The 15923-nt window shown below is 45.3% G+C and overlaps 3 protein-coding genes across 13 annotated transcripts in view; 1 reads left to right on the top strand and 2 right to left on the bottom strand.

Annotated features, from left to right (window-relative positions):
• Nucleotides 1–318: 318 nt before the first annotated feature.
• Nucleotides 319–10762, bottom strand: LOC105282644 (probable G-protein coupled receptor CG31760). 7 transcript variants are annotated; one of them, XM_011344788.3, is made up of 19 exons: nt 10545–10761; nt 9820–9928; nt 8515–8669; nt 8060–8208; nt 7775–7979; nt 7230–7464; nt 6073–6207; nt 5817–5976; nt 5598–5736; nt 5294–5426; nt 5069–5222; nt 4877–4986; nt 4567–4781; nt 4352–4490; nt 4149–4254; nt 3788–3931; nt 3535–3717; nt 3187–3426; nt 333–3111 (listed from the first exon to the last, which is right to left on the bottom strand). In XM_011344788.3, the coding sequence occupies exons 2-18, from the start codon at nt 9915–9917 to the stop codon at nt 3208–3210; spliced, it is 2679 nt and encodes an 892-aa protein (XP_011343090.1). In that variant the 5' UTR covers nt 9918–9928; nt 10545–10761; the 3' UTR covers nt 333–3111; nt 3187–3207. The 7 variants fall into 7 exon arrangements, with proteins under 7 accessions (XP_019888294.1, XP_019888295.1, XP_019888296.1 ...); XM_011344790.3 differs by having other exon boundaries at nt 3187–3423; XM_011344791.3 differs by having other exon boundaries at nt 6073–6165; nt 10545–10759.
• A 208-nt stretch (nt 10763–10970) lies between these two features.
• LOC105282643 (PDZ and LIM domain protein 4) lies at nt 10971–12470 on the top strand. 4 transcript variants are annotated; one of them, XM_026969144.1, is made up of 3 exons: nt 10971–11079; nt 11417–11567; nt 12081–12470. In XM_026969144.1, the coding sequence occupies exons 2-3, from the start codon at nt 11463–11465 to the stop codon at nt 12261–12263; spliced, it is 288 nt and encodes a 95-aa protein (XP_026824945.1). In that variant the 5' UTR covers nt 10971–11079; nt 11417–11462; the 3' UTR covers nt 12264–12470. The 4 variants fall into 4 exon arrangements, with proteins under 4 accessions (XP_026824945.1, XP_011343089.1, XP_026824944.1 ...); XM_011344787.3 differs by lacking the exon at nt 10971–11079 and adding an exon at nt 11086–11234; XM_026969143.1 differs by lacking the exon at nt 10971–11079 and adding an exon at nt 11801–11981 and having other exon boundaries at nt 11086–11567.
• Nucleotides 12471–12891: 421 nt separating this feature from the next.
• LOC105282642 (dual 3',5'-cyclic-AMP and -GMP phosphodiesterase 11) overlaps nt 12892–15923 on the bottom strand; it is a 28922-nt gene continuing 25890 nt past the window's right edge. For both annotated transcript variants that reach the window (XM_011344784.3, XM_011344783.3), the window contains 3 exons: nt 15465–15870; nt 14960–15043; nt 12892–14847 (listed from right to left, as the gene is read on the bottom strand). In XM_011344784.3, the coding sequence (XP_011343086.1) occupies nt 14659–14847; nt 14960–15043; nt 15465–15870 (679 nt within the window). In that variant the 3' untranslated portion in view covers nt 12892–14658. The remainder of the gene's footprint in view (nt 14848–14959; nt 15044–15464; nt 15871–15923) is intronic.

The following is a 15923-nucleotide window of genomic DNA, read 5'->3' as shown; positions in this document are numbered from 1 at the left end:
GTATATCTTTACAAATATGTATCCGGTACTACATATGTGTTTGATTTGTTCGGCGGAACAAGGGAAAAAATGGGGATCGAGCGCGTTAGAATCTCCTCTCGCGTGTACATTTAATTGACACGCGATCCCGTAGTAAAAGAAAAACAATTCCTCCGCCTCTTCTCATGTGTATCGAAAAAATAACGCCGGATATAGAATCTACGTGGATCGAACTCGCAACATCTGTCAGTTTTAGCGCGATTCAGCGCAAACGCGCGGACTAGACGGAGACGCCACTCTTTCTTTCTCTCGTTCTCTCTTTCTCTCTCTCTCTCTCTCTCTCTCTCTCTCTCTTTCTCTCTTTGGTTCTCTTAGAACAAAGCAATTTTCACACATACGCGATGCGCAACACTGAAAGCGTTCGTCTCTTATCGCGAGTTATCGCGCGCGCCACAAGCTACAACAGTGCATTTTGACGATTTACATCGAGCGCAGAGTGTCTATCGCGCTTATATAAGGCGACGCAACGAGATCCATGTCGCGTTGCCGTTTGTACTTAATCCGGGAAACGGGAATGGAAGTCTTCGTGTTTACGATTACGCTAGTTCCTTTAAACGAACAACGGATAATACGCGCTATCTGCGCGAGTCGCGCTCCAAGGGACACGCCGATCCATGGTCTGGGACCATAAGGGGTCAGGTCCCTTCTCGCGCGATAAACTCGACTCGCCGCCGTTACCCCCGAAATTGACTCACCGCGCTCAGCCCACCAATTGACAATCCGCTCTTGACGAATCGACACTCTTGTGTTCTCTCTTAAAGTATTGAATAAACACGACAGAGTACAAAGAGAATTCCCCTATTAATTCTTCGTTTCGTTCGCAAATTATTATATAATTAATTCTGTTTTAGTTCAGATCGGCGAAACTTGCGCTACACGATACTGCACTTCCATACGTATCGATTCATCCATATCGCATTGACGAAATGAGCAATTAGTATTGTTTGATTTTGTATTCGCGTGATCGATGTGATTCATGTGAAAATACGTGATCTGACGGATCTGCCATACGTTTTACTTGGAGGACCGTAGAAACCTTCCTCACGTTTCGCTTCTACAGTGTAATAATGTAGCAAACATGTGCAGTAATGATAACTTATCAGCCACAGAAAAAAGAAGTCCGCGAAACGAAGGATTAAATGAAACATTCACGTTGCAAGAATTCTCGCTGTTTGAAAATTGTCTCGCTCACTCCTGACTGGAGTCAAGAGTAACATGACGATCTCAGTGTCCAAAGTTAATTGTTAATCGCTGATTAAATATTATCGTAATACGAGACGAATGTGCGTGTACCAGGAGAGTCGTCTGGTGATTTTTAAGAGAGAAACATTCTGTGCTATCGCGAGAAAATAAAAATAAAAATGCATCGACTCGTATGGCTATACGTGAGTCTTGCAGAAAGTTGCGGGATATTCGGCATATCTTTCGCCACCGAATGTAAATATATCTCTTAACTTTGTCTCGTAACGCGCACGCACACTCACCTCCGCTCTATCAGTCGCATATTCAACAGAGATATTGCGTACGCTAAATATCGTAGACACGAACAGCGATATTTCGTCGGTCGTTGTCAACACGCGACTATATGCAATCGTCTACAATAACAATCGTCTATCGTGAAAACGCAAGCGTTTAAAAAAGTGTAAACCAACAAGGTAAAGACCTCATTAACCGTTAATCGTCTTAATCGCACGATTTTATATCTCTATCGCCTTCATCTTTCTCTCTTTTTTTGATTTATCTTTTGCCGGGCCGAATGCGAGTAGCTTTACGGTTGCCAGTAAAGCCGCTATTTTTTACCTTTTATTACAGCCCGTCGCGTAACTTTATTGTCACATGTAACATTTATACAAACTGTTATATGAGCAGCTATCTCGGTCGGTTACTCGCAATTTAAAAAAATGCAACTCTGCATTCGCAAACGAGCAGAAGATACAGATAAAATAGCAGAAATAAAAGGTCGAATCGAATATCGCGCGTCGCGAATGCAATTGGACTTAATATACGGAACGAAAAATCAATCCTCTGGTGCATTCAACGACGTTTATTAGTTTGATCGAACCTGTCAAGTGACCGAGTTGGAAAATTATGCGCCTATTTTACTGGTATTATAATACCACCTTAAATTAACACCTACATTCAAATCTGATGTGTATTTAAATATATCTTTCGGGAGGTGACGATGTCTCTGACAGTTGGCGTGATAAGGTCGCCTGAAACGTTGTTGAAAATCCGAGAAACATGATGACGCTTATGTAACATTTAAAAAGGGCCGTTCCGCCCTTAATATCGAATATTAATATACTTGGAATCTCAGTGGTGCTGTTGTTTGGCAAAAGCGCGCGCACGTACGCCATCACGGACATAAATCAATTCGATAAGAGAAACATAAAAACGCGTTCCTTATAATTCTATCAAATGCTCGCAACGAAGCGATATCACGCTTGCGGAAGGCGAAACGAAGGCTTGAACGACGACAGCTCGTGAACTCATTGCGCATTCTTTGTGCATTTCGTGACAGCTCGGTTGTCTCGATTATTTTGTTGGATTTCTCGGCGATTTGCGCATCTATCTTGCTGTAAATAGAATTTGTTTGACATTTAGCCGTTGTTTCAGTGGCTAAATCCGTCGTTTTCTAGTGCAGTACTTTTACAATGAGAAAAAAAAGCGTTATTAAAGTTTAAATTTATAATTAAAATATCGTACTTTCAGGAGCAACGCCATCACTACTACAAAATAAATCGGGACGTGAAACACTCGCTGTCGCCGCCGTCGTCGTCGCTTTTCGCTTTCCGCGCGTGCGTCAGACTCATTAGAGAGATTTTAATTTCAAGATATATCATACAATTACGAAGATTACGAAGATATCGCTATCGCAACGGCGCGAAGACAGTGATCGCGATGTGATTCGATTACGGCTGCGTTTCATACAAATACGGGCAGTCTCCTGTCCATTAAAGGATACAATCTGAATTTTACCAATTTTCTCTTTCTCTTCCTTCTCCTTCGAATTTCTAGAATTTTTCTCATCCTCTCGCTCTCGTCGAAACACTGTCTTCGTCACAACCATACCTGTTGGCAAAAAAAACCGATTGACAGAGAGGAAGACTGGCGGTGTGGAAAGAACCAGCGACTGGGTTCACGTACCTCCTCGCTATTGACCACTAGTCAGACCTTTTCACCGCTCGACTGCGGCCTTTCCTGCTGCGACCTCTCCTTCTGCTCCTTTTCCTTGTTTCGCTCCTTTTCCCGCTCCCTCTCCCTCTCCGCTTTCCTCTCCTTCAACATTTCCATCCTTCGCGCTCTGTGCAGACTACCGGACGGAAAGGTCGAATCCTCGACTGCCGCGGCCGCGGCCGCGCTCGCACCTCGCTCCACGGCTGTCTGCTCAATAAATTACTCCAATTTATTTCCCAAGACGCTCTTCCAGCGGATTTTACGAATCCACATTGCGCGTACTGGAATCGACAACGCCAGAACGACTTAGATACATACTTTAAGAATAAAGCTAGCCGTCGAGCTCTTGGCGATGGGACTCTGACCGGTGGATGGATGCCCGTGACCATGGCCGTGCGTGCTGAAGTAACCGCCCATCTTCGGCTTGACGTGCCTATTGTGCATCTCCATGTGCACTATCTTCATGAATTCTATCCGCGCAGCTAGTTTCTGAATCTCCTCCTGAGGGATTTAAGTCTTTTAATTGCTCATGTCATTATCGCTTCACAATAATCACGCAGGATGTGATTACCTTGAGCTCCTCGTTTTCCTGATACAGGTCTGTCGTTTCCTCTGGCACCAATCCAATCCCGTTTAAAGAGAAGCTCGCGGTGACGCCGCGCGCTCTCGCTCGACTGTCCCATTGGTCTCCTTGGCCTCGTAATACCCTGATCACCTGTACGCGCATAACGCAGCGAATGTAATTTATTCATATTGCTTCATATTGATTTTAATTAATAATAACTGTGTTTTGAAGTCTAACAAATCCCGTTAGCGCACAGCTGCTTCGGTTAGAAAGTTTTATGTCCGAACATCGAGACTATATTGCCAGGATTGATCCACGAATCACTAAAATATGAGCAATTGTAATTTTTATAAGTTCATTGGCTTACTTTAGGGCCGAATACGAGGAAGACCGTGACGGACGTCGAGAGTTGAGTACGCAGGAAGCCCAACAGATACTTGATATCCGGCCCGGCGCGAGGAAATATGAGGAGGCTGCAAAGCGCGTTATGTTTGATATCACATATCGCATTACACTTTCGCGAACTCGCGCTCGCATTATGTAATAATGTACGTTACGTTGATTACGTACTGAATGTTCATCATGGTAATGTTCACCAGGGCTATATTGTAAATGGCGTAACTTATCAGACGGGCCTCGTTAAACAGACTCTCCGCGTTTCGCACGTTGTAACACACCTTTATGCCCCAGGCGAGAAAAAGGATTTCACCTGTCCAACATTACAAAGGAACGAATTTATCGATCAGGTCGAGCTTTTTATCGTTCTTGCGACTTCTTGCATTTACCGATAGCCAAGCTGTGATCCCACCAGTTGTAGGAACACTGGTAGAACTTCAGACCGTGGTTGTCCGTGATCACTTCCGCGTAGGGCGGCGCGCTGACGGTCCACGTGCCGAGGTAGATCAGCATCACCAGCAGGATGGGTACCATCCACTGTAACAACTGCTTGTCCGTCAGCTTTACCTTGTGAGCGCTTTTCACGCGATACGTGAGCGAGACCCTGCAAACGAAATCGTCTAACTCGTATCGGGCGATTCGATCTGTTCACATCTTCATACGTAATGACACGTTAGTTAGCTGATTGCAATTATTTACCGCCAGGTTTTCATCAGCAGCGACGTGTACGAGACACAAAACCCCATGTGCCTCGTCCACTTCGTGGCGATACACGAATACATGTCGAGGACCGGAAATATGGCGGCCATCTGCGAGAGCGGGAGAAGGAGCTTGCTTCTGATTAATATTCAATGAAATTTTTATTAAAGATAGAGGAAAGAGCGCACGTACCTCGAGGTACATTAAGGCGCAGCCGAGTAACGTGATGGACAGGAATGTCGGGGAGGCAACCTTGAATATTTTTAGTTTACGATGCTGATACATGTATGCCACCAAGACGATGGTGCCGAACGCGCAGAAAATTGAAACAGCCAGCAGCGAAATTCTTGATAGATAATGCGGAATTAAAATACAACATCGAGTGACGAAACGACACGTATGTGTGCACAAAAATACCTGAAGGGCCAATTGTACGTCGCCAAGCAGGGTTCAGGACCTTTGCACTTTGCGCAACCCGGAGCACAGCGCAGACATCGAAATACCTTCTCGTACGAGTCGCTCTTGTTCTCCTTCATTTCCTTCCAAGCGGCTGTAATGAGTATCAAGTTAAAAATATGTAATATAAAATATTTAATATTTATATATTAGTAGGAGGAATATATGTATATTAATATTATACAAATACATAAATAAATATATAAAAGCACATAATATTAAATTTTTGTATATTACTTATATTATGTCATATTAATGCTGATACCTTCCACCAGAATGCCATCGAAACCCACCCGGTGTTGACTGGTACTGTAAAAGCCTTGCCGACACTTGCACACGTAAGCGCCCTTCGCCCAACCGGCGCCCACACCGTTCATTCTGCTAGCAGGTCCTTGGTACACGCACTAAGAGAGCCAAAAAAGAAAGAATTTTTCATTCTCATCATTTTGTTCGCATAAATATCGCGAAACACTCGGACATTTACTTGCGTGGTATCGGTGTGGCATTTGTGCGTGCCCTTGAAGAAAGCTATCTGATTACTCGAGAGAGCTTCAAGCTTGTCATTGCGGTTTTGCATCGGCGTATCGCACTGGTTCACCTCCAGCCCGTTGATATCGATATCCATGCTGATGAATTCTCGCACCCTTCAACAAAACGATAATCAAACGATCAATACGGAGAGGGGGAGAGGAGCTCATGTTACATAACGACGCGTAAGGTAAAGTTTCTTCTGTACTAACCCGGGGTGAACGTCCGGCGACTTCACGTTGACGCTGTACGAAATGAGCCAGCTGTGAGTCTTGCAGGAGAAGTACGGGATGGTCCACCAACCCCTGTAGGATTCAATCGGCGGTGACTGCATGAATTTCGGTGACCTGGGATCACACGCAAACGCCACAAGCCGCCATAGAAACTTCGATTTTTGATGGTGAACACGTGTTTCGCGCAACGAGTCGTACCCGGCACTTCACGGTCATCCCGCTATCGCTTATGTTGCCGTTGTCGGAACAACGCGAGGCTGAAGCCTCGCGGAATCATGTCTACGAAGTGTCCGCGAGTATCGAGTTTCTATGACTTGACGCTCGTACGGGATGATGAGGGATAATGAATGATCGTGGAGCGCCTACAGGACGAGCGCGATTTTCTTTTTCAGCGAGTTCTCTCGGACATATGGGTCTATTTTTTGCTCTCTTACGGCATAACTTATAAAATTTTTATGTAAAATAATATCTAATGCTACCGATAGTATTATTTTCTAGAACGCTCAACCTTGAATCCGACATAACTTTGAGTAAAACACGACATTTAATATTGACTTGTAACATATATTCGTTATTAAAAACACTAAATAAACGGGAATATATGTTACAACTCAATATATAGTTTCTATTTTAGTTTTTTTTCCTTCAAATTAAATCTCTTATTATTAACAGACCCATATTTTTTTGTTTTCATAGTTGATCGCGATACACCAGATATTATCGAGAGAAAAGAAACGGCATTAAAAATGTGAACGAGCGATGGTGCAATAAAGTCGAAAGATTGCGTATAGGTGCGTGTGCGTGTGCGTGCATGCGTGTGCGTGCTGACGTCTTAAGAAGAAGTACAAAGTCATCGGCGCGTTACTGATGATGCAACTAACAAGTTAAAGTTACGCAAGCTCAAAGATGATGAAAAATGGATAAGTTTCCTTCGGTAACAAAGAAATTGCATGCCATTTCTTTCTACTTTACTTAATAAGTAAAATTATAGTTTCCTCGTCGATTGTATCATCAGTAACGTTCCACAATACAACATTATCAATAGTAGACGAAGAGATTAAAGATTTGAGAAAGTTTCACTTCTGTAAACCAGCATGATTATTAGACAATCTGTACAAGTAATCGATGCCGCAAACCTTAAACCACTGCTGCCACCTGCGTTCTCAAACCAGGGTAAGTTGGAATCCGGCTGCGACCCTGGTTGTAGCGCATGACTCTCGACCTTGGAGGGCTCACCCACGCTCCCGGGGCTGCGTTTCAGCCACACCGCGGTGATCACCGTGCCAGTAGATGCGTTTAACGCGATCACCCTCGCCTCCACGGCGTCGTCCACCGACACGAGCAGTGATTTCGTCAAAGCATCTAAAAGAGCTGCACAGTTTTCGCTATTAACATTTTTGAGAACGTGTCCGCTCGGCATGAGCACCCCCGGTGAGCATATTGTTCGCTACGCGCAACAGGTGTCGTAAATGTCTGTCGAGTAGTAGATAGAGTAACGAGCTAGACAAAACTCCGAAATTAGTTTCGGAAATCATTCATACAAAAGTAATTTTTACAGTTTTCTTTTACGGCACGACTAATTTCCATTTTGTTTAAATTATCTATTATCTTGTCTTCTGATCAAGAGTTCTTCTTGGTGATCCAGAACTAGTTCCTCTAGAACTCTACGATTTCAACTCACCGTTACGTCGCGTCGCCTCAGCAGCCCCGATATTCTGCAGCACCATAGCCGTCATGTCGACCTTTTGACGCGCCGTGTCGTAACGCCTCGGGTCTAACGTGACACCAGCTGGGAGAGACTTGAACCCTGCCGAGTTGACGCAAACCTCGCCCAGAGAGCCAGTTGATGCCGCCTCTATTACGTCCAGCGCTTCCTCGATGGCGGTCTTCAAAATAATCGGAAGCGTTACGTTAGGGGAGAAAGGATAGTGAAAAATAATATAGAGATAGTTGTCAGCGAACAAACCCGTTTGGAGTCGACGACGTCGTCGTTGTGGGTGGATGTCGACAAAGACGGCGTCGAGGATGAATCGGCTCTCGTTACCGCCATCATCGTCATCATTGTCATCGTGGCAGCGAGCAGGACCGAGAGCCAGGACTCGCCCATCCCGCGCCCTGATCATTTGTTCTTGTAACGAAACGAAAGCTTCGAGATGTTGGATTGTAATATAGAAAAGTATCGTTTATCGAGATTACGGAGTAAAGTAAGGTAATATTTGGTAAATCAAAAATTTCTCAAGTTCTTACAATTTCGCCCAATTTTCCAGTTTTCTAATTATTTTATAATAATGAGAGGCAGTTGACAATTTCGTAATTTCAATATAATTTCAACATGGGATTCGCGCTGATTATGTAGGCTACGAGAAGTTCTGCATATTACCGGGATACCTTACTTCACCGCAGTCATCATAGTCACCTCACCTCCCGCGGTGACATTCAAGTAGCGGCGAGCTTGCGGCCGCCGCTCGCAATGGGCCGCTCGTATGCCCTTGCCGGCGACCGCCCGGGCATGTTTGCACCTGTAACCGTTCAACCCTCTCGGTCTGCCATCGGAGAACCGTCGGGGAGACCCGCGTCTGCATCGAACACAAAACGGACGGTGTTCAATACGTTCCATCTCCGCTGTGCGGACAATTGAGCGCGATCAATCCCGGATTATTATCGTCGCCCTTAATACATAATCGCTTCCATAGCGGAAATATTTTTTTCCTCGCTATGCGAGAGGAATCTTGCTATTTTGAACCGCGTATGTACGCACTATGCAAACAGAGTCGGGAATATAACTGACACCGCTGTCGGCCCGGTCGCTCGATTTCGTCTTGTTGCCTCGTCAGTGTCGCAAAATAGAATAGGCGAGTCCATTTTTCCAGCGACTTACCTGCGCTTTGACAAGCGACACGTGAGGTTCACTCAACCTTGAATAAACCTCCGACAGCCCCCTACAACCCTCAGCACCGCTCGCGCTCGCATATTTATCCGGCTGCAACGAGCAACGATTGGCTCGCGTATCTCCGATACCTACGGGATAAAACGCGCGCGACGCGATGCTATAGGAAAAACAGCTTCGCCTCGTGAAAAATTCCAAAGTCGCTTTGCGAGTTTGCTCTTGAATTAGAAAGCGCGCGCTTTTATGTATGAAGCGATGCGAATCGATATAATAGCGACGATTAAAGAAGAAACGAGCTGGCCGGCGCTCGTAATCGGTTCGCGATCGATCGCCCGAACGTGCCGTGATGATTAAACGAACGATAGCGGACACGAGCGCGCAAACGCCGGATGCGAAGCTGCCGATGACGAGTGGCCGTCAGCGGGCCGTTATCGCGATTTATAGTATTTTTCTGCCTCGAGACGAGGTCGCATTGTCCGTCCGTAGGAAACAGACGCTATAGCGCCAATGGAAACGATCGATGCAGCCAGCAGCACGGCACAGCCACCCCCAGAACTCGCTCGTCCTCTCCCCTCTTCGAGTCATACTCCTTTCGTCCCATCTCTCTCTCCCTCCCTCCCTCTCTCTCTCTTTCTCTCTCGCTCTTTCTCTCTCTCTCAACTTTACGATACATCGAATTAAACCGCGCATCGTTTTCGATGAGCTAACGAGAGCGTAACGTCGCAGCTTTATACGCTCGTCTAGTTTGCACGGGCAGTCGTTTGGAGGTTCGCATTAAATTCACTCGCTACACATGTTCCCCGTGATCGTCTTCGCGTGAGTCGAGTGGTCCAACTTACACGTAGATGTTGCAGGAAAACGCAAGGTCCGTCCGCAAGTCGAGGCTACCCGTAATCGGCGGATGTTTCCATTCACCGGAACCATGACACTCCACCATGCGCGCGATCACTGAAATATTAATTATTTATTACAGATCAGCAACTGATTTATCATCGAAGAGTCGATGGCAATCTCATTGCCAAACAACTGGACCTCTCGATCATTTATAACTCGAAGTACCAATCCGCGTCTTCAGCGACTCTTCCATCGTTCTTCGAATATATATATATATATATATATATATATATATATATATTATATACTCACGTTATGCTAAGAATTGCTCGTATGATAAACAAATAGTGACGCGAATGGAATTATTATTGCGCCGCTAAATCGCGCGATCAGATCGCTCGCAATCGAGGGCGACATGCGAAACTCATGAGAGGCGCGTCGTGTGTACATACACGCGCGCTAAAGGTCTACGTGAAATACAATCCCGCTTCGCCTATTTTTGCACTAATATTCTCCTCCAATACGTACGACACACATATCACATGACACAAACGTAATGCGGCTGGACATTAGCATAAAAAAAAAACGTAGGCGGAGCTAAAGAGAGAAAAGAGCAAACGACGAAGTTTAAAGAAAGATATAACAGAATATTTGTCAGGGGAGATTGTGCACACATTTCGAGAGATCATCATCAGTCATCCCCGTGAACAGCGAACGACCATTCACTTACCCTCGACATTTGACGCCTCTCTTTCCCGCGTGGACGCGTGCGGGAGATCCAACGAGTATCCGGAGGACGATCGCCGACGAGTTGACCGCGGAGAGAGGACGAAGAGAAATGCGATTTATTAGCGGGAAAACGCGACGATCAAGTGTACGCGGCAGATGCGGGGTGTGCGGGGGTTCACGATGAACGAGGCCCTTCTCCGAGCGAGGGCTCGTTCGTCACTCGGCGAGGACTCAGCTGTGCTGTGCCGGGATCAGGGCCAGGACCGGGGTCGCCGCTGGAGCGTGCGCCCTCCGCGAAATCAAACTTCGTCCCCGCTGGTTACGCGCCACCGTCGAGAAGTTAGCCGAATTACGCGATAACGCGCCGAAGATCACGTTCGAGCGCGTTAGCTGCTATCAGCGCGAAAGTTCGTCTTAATAATTCGATGATCTCCGGTGAAAGCGAGTCATCGAATCGCTTCGCAGCCTCATCGGATCGTCTGGCGCGTACCACCGACGCGCGCCTTCCGCGCATGCTCCCGCCGTATTGGAAATAGGTATGTAGGTCCCGCGCATGCGCAGCGGCGCGCTCCGACGAAATTCGAATGCGCCGCGAGGACGCGCGCGCGCGCGCCGCCACACCGAAGCGTAGACGTCGAAAACCGATCAGCGATCCCGATCGTCGCCCGTAGGTGATTCGTATTCGATTCAGGTACGCCCGATTTGAGCGATTGTGTTAAATCGAGGAACGATCAGAACGTCATTAGCGTCACGCTGTGAGAATTCGGAAAAGTAGGTTCGAATTTGCGATTTAACAGTGATTACGTCATGGATTAAAACGAACTCGCAATTTTGCAAATAATCGGAGGTCACGTGACTCGGCCTACTTTTCAGATAACAATAAGTGAATCATTTTACACCGCGGCATTGAACTTCCGGCATGGCGATTACCACGGACATCAAATTGTCGCGATGCAACGGTCAACCGTGGGGCATTCGGTTCTCCGGAGGTGTAGACTTTGCGTTTCCCTTAACCGCTGTTAAGGTAAGACACTCTATTTATACCTTCAGGATAATTTTCTAATTATAAATAGAAATGTGTGAGCAATAATACGAATTACTTACGCTTCCTATCAAGGTCTGTTCTTCATCGCTGCACTTCCTGCATTTTCCCTTATCTCTTTTATTTTCTCTCTTTTCAATACTGTCTTTCTCAAGCGTCTTATTTGCCTCCTTTTCTTCTCCAATATCTGATTATGTCTTTCCTAATAATTCTAGACGCGAAGAATGTGCCACAATTATGCAGCCACAAAGAACAGACTTATCAATACTCGCTCAACTGAAAAACTCCAACTCGAAAAAATACTCTAATTTAGAAACTCAAGCATGCATTCAAACTGTCTCAAATGGAATAGACAACAAAAACAAAACAAAACACTTGACGAACAACTGTGTTATCGTAAGAGACGTCAGCAATTATTCTTCAACAAAATAAAATAAAAAAAAAACGAATTACATTAGATCATCATTAAACTTGTCAATGCTTGTCCTCGACAAGGTGGCGATCGGGAGTCTCGCCCATACAGCTGGCTTGCAAGCGGGTGATATAATTGTCAGGCTGAATGGGGAGCCAATAAGTCAACTCACACACGCGCAGGCCCACAATAAGCTCGTCAGCGCCGGCGACGACGTCGTTCTATCTGTCATGCGAAGTCACGAGATCGCGCAACGGCAACAGTAATTACGCCCTTCCTTCGATGGATCGCGTTTCCCCACGAGTTTAATCGAGCTTCAGCACTTTCCGACGTGCGACGTCAACCTTCCGCGAGTGAAAGATATCGACGTACGCCGCGTGAATGCGATCCGAGCAGAGAAACGAGTAGACAATGCGAATGGACGACACGTTGTAACAGAAGAGGCTGGAATAAAATGATGGGAAAAAACAAAACGTTAATACTTAAACTTTTCAGCGAGCCGCGTGCGTGCTTGAGGATTTACAGATGTGCATGTGTACGTAACGTCAGCGTGATAACGCGCTTTGGCTCGACTTTTCGCATTCTTCTGGCATGCATCAGTCGCGGCGATCAAGGTCCATCGACAGAAAGTTACGAAATTATGTCGTCAATCGGCCCACATCGTCGAGCGTAATTTCTTAACTATCGATCGGACGCGATGGGACGCCGCGGGCTTTGACGGGCTTCATTCTCGGACGCAATTAGATGATCCGTGCAATCTCTCGCATCTCGATCGATAGCGCCATTAAGTACTCAATTAAAGCAGGCTCCGCATTATCGGGGCGAGCGGTAAATCCTCGGTCGGAAAAGAGAATTGAAGAGTGTTGAAGGAAATACGATGCAAGGCGCCTTGTGTATATTCACATAATTTATTCTCTCTCGCTCTTTAATATATTAGACATTGTTCGTAGAATAATATATGACTCGCGTCGCACCAGCGTTATTATCATAACGATGATGCGCGTCACTTCACGATATAATTTACACAAGAAAAAAGGAAATCACTGTACAATAGCATTCTCGTTCTCTCCTCTCTCGAGCACACATCCGCGCTACAGTTACACGCACACGAGAAAACATTATCACACATGTTATATTTTCATCACCTAAGCCCGCAGGTTGGTGGCGACGCGGGCACAAGTACCGCTCTCTCTTGGAATCAATATTAAAATAAAAAAAAAGATCACTTCACAAAGATTGCAGGATTAAAGGAACATATAAGGAAGTCACGCGCTATTATAAGTAACGATCACACGTGCGATCACTAAATGCCTAGGTCGTCTTCGTCTTCTCAGAGCCGCGCTGTACGAACGTTTATTAAGCGTCGAACGCGATACCAAAGGGATTCCGTTTTTTTCACGTTTAGGATATGACGTCGAATGTGAGCTATTTCGCTTCAACAATTATCTAATGATATGCGTATCTTTTTTATTAATCAAGAGTTCAACGAACGCGCTATAAGGTATAAGGTATTGCAGCGAGGATCCGTGAAAAATAGTAAAATACACGAGGGATACTAAAATTTTCATATATAGGCTAATCTAATTTCAAATTACCAGTCTAACGTCAAAGATAACGTAGCTGCTGCCTTCTCTATTGGTGAACTCGTAGCTTCTATTTGTTTTTCCTGGCGACCGGGGTCCCGCCTGAAGACGAAAACGACTGTTTGGATCGAGATCGATCCGAAGGATCGATACATTCGAAAGAAAAAGCGAAGACAAAGCAACTGAGAAGCCCGGCAGGTACTACGTCTGCTGCGATTAATTGCTAATTGATTAGCACGCGTCGCAGACCACTCGAATCGCTATTTTACCGGCTGACCGTAGCCGCGATCGATCCCGATATATATAAATTTACACTTTGGTATACAAATACATACAATCTAATTGCACGTACGGCACTGCTTCGCACGGTTGTCCTTTAACGAGTCGGATCGCGTCGTAGATTATTGTATAAAACATACTCGAGAATCAATCCCCCATCTTCATTCTCTCTCTATCTCTCTCTGCATCGAAAAGAGGTCTGTCACAGTAAATATATACACAATGCAATCAGGTACAATAGTAGCATACGGTGATTGATCGGTTTAGATTTTAGGATACATGTAAACGAGGGTGGATCGAAGACGAGAGGAAGCAAGACAGAGACGGAGACGGGAAAGAGAGAGAGAGAAGAAAGATCTGTTGTATCTTACCTCGTATATACATATCGATCGACGCATAGTTTCAGAGTTTCGTCAACTTATATAAAATTTACGGAACAACTTCTGTTTTCCCTCTTTTGATTAAGATACATCGTATCGTTGAAGTTTGCAAGAAAGTTGTATATTTGGTCTATTTGATCAGCAGATCTGCGTAAAAATCTAATTGACAGTAAATGAAGTAGCACGGACTTCATTGTGCGGATCAATTATCCGCTTGTTGTTCGTGCAGGACACAGGCCGCGATAATTGAGACGAGGAAAAGCGACGAGGGCGGCCTGTAAACGACAGTAACCCGATCCCTCCCTCTCCCCCTCCCCCCCCCGTGTTATTTCTCTTCCTGACGACTGGCAGACGGCGCAACGTACAGCTGTGCTTTGTGCATTTAATCCGGATAACCGGTGACAGTGACGATGTAATGACTATTGGTCCGCTTGCTCGCTGGTCTCCTCGTTGTCGGATACCGACGTCGGCGACGTCGTGTTCGTCCTGTCGTGGTTCGTGCAATTCTCCGGCTGACACTTGCTCTTGGCGATCTCCAGCCAGTGATGCTTGTTTTGCCTGACTCCGTCGACGAGCGCCACGAGTTTATCCGACAATTGGGCGAATGCCTGTTAAAACAAGCGTTGGAGAAAGATAAACACGGGACGGAATGCCGATGAAAGATAATTCGTCGAGTTACGCTAGTACATTACAAGCTAGTACAATACAAACTGTGCGTACCTCGTAAATGGGGAGGCAGATCGAATCAATGAAACCAACTTGCATCATTGGCAATTGGTCCTCTTTTTCGCGATTCATAATATCCTATTAGAAAAAAAATAATTTTTTTACTCCTTTTTAATCTGTTAGCCACCAATATTATTCTTGGAGAAAAATAATAAATAATATAATTAGACTTAAGCACAATTAAAATTTCTTTTCTTAATAATTTTATCGCATCTCTAAACGGTTAAAAAGCACCAACTATTCCCACCTTATTAAGGTGGGACCTTTCGATATTGAATATATCTCAAAACCTTACGCTCTAAAGTAAGCAATCCCTACCAAGACTAACAACAAAATTATTAATTATGGTCAATTCTGTAATATTATTCAATCTGTGTAACCTATTATAATTATTTCAAGCACATTTTCTTTTTTGTTAACTCGAGGTAAAAATCTCCAATTCATCATTTCTACAATAGTATAGCACAAAAAAGTATTTTTCACATCTACAAATACTCACAATGGGCGTAATGTTGAGCGTCTGCCTTTCTATATCGCCCTGTTCAAAGAACTCGCTGCTAACGAGCTCAGCTACCCTCTTTTCCACCTCCCATGGCTTCGTAATGGCGGCCAAATCGCAAACCGTCATCAGCATCCCGCGCAAGAGGTCTCGGTGGTCGCTGTACGCCCAATTGTAGCCACCGCCGCGTGCTAGACTAAGGAAAGCGCCACGCTTTCTAAAGTAGACGGCAAGATCGGTGGACAGTATTGCTTCTTCGAGAACCTTCACCACGCGCGAGTATTCCTCCGGCGAAAGATTCGATAGGACCTGATTACCCTGGCTGCTCAGAATCATCAAACACTGATCGAAATGATGATGTTCCATTGTCGAGGTCGAGTACAGCTGTGCCAGTGGTGACGAAGCTCTAGAAACGAAGAGATATCTCGTGTAAACAGGAACAAAGCTTGCCAAATAATA

Source organism: Ooceraea biroi, chromosome 4, assembly GCF_003672135.1.
Source record: "Ooceraea biroi isolate clonal line C1 chromosome 4, Obir_v5.4, whole genome shotgun sequence".
Taxonomy (NCBI): domain Eukaryota; kingdom Metazoa; phylum Arthropoda; class Insecta; order Hymenoptera; family Formicidae; genus Ooceraea; species Ooceraea biroi.
Note: the sequence above shows the minus strand (reverse complement) of the source record. Positions and strands in the feature narration are given on the sequence as shown.

Coding starts and splice junctions, on each gene's coding strand:
- LOC105282644 (XM_011344788.3), bottom strand. CDS start 9,917: ATGGTGGAGTGTCATGGTTCCGGTGAATGGAAACATCCGCCGATTACG. Junction 5,977..6,072: donor TCGCCGGACGTTCACCCCGG/GTTAGTACAGAA, acceptor GTTTTGTTGAAG/GGTGCGAGAATTCATCAGCA. Junction 4,255..4,351: donor ATTACCATGATGAACATTCA/GTACGTAATCAA, acceptor CGCGCTTTGCAG/CCTCCTCATATTTCCTCGCG.
- LOC105282643 (XM_026969143.1), top strand. CDS start 11,823: ATGCAGCCACAAAGAACAGACTTATCAATACTCGCTCAACTGAAAAAC. Junction 11,982..12,080: donor TGACGAACAACTGTGTTATC/GTAAGAGACGTC, acceptor GTCCTCGACAAG/GTGGCGATCGGGAGTCTCGC.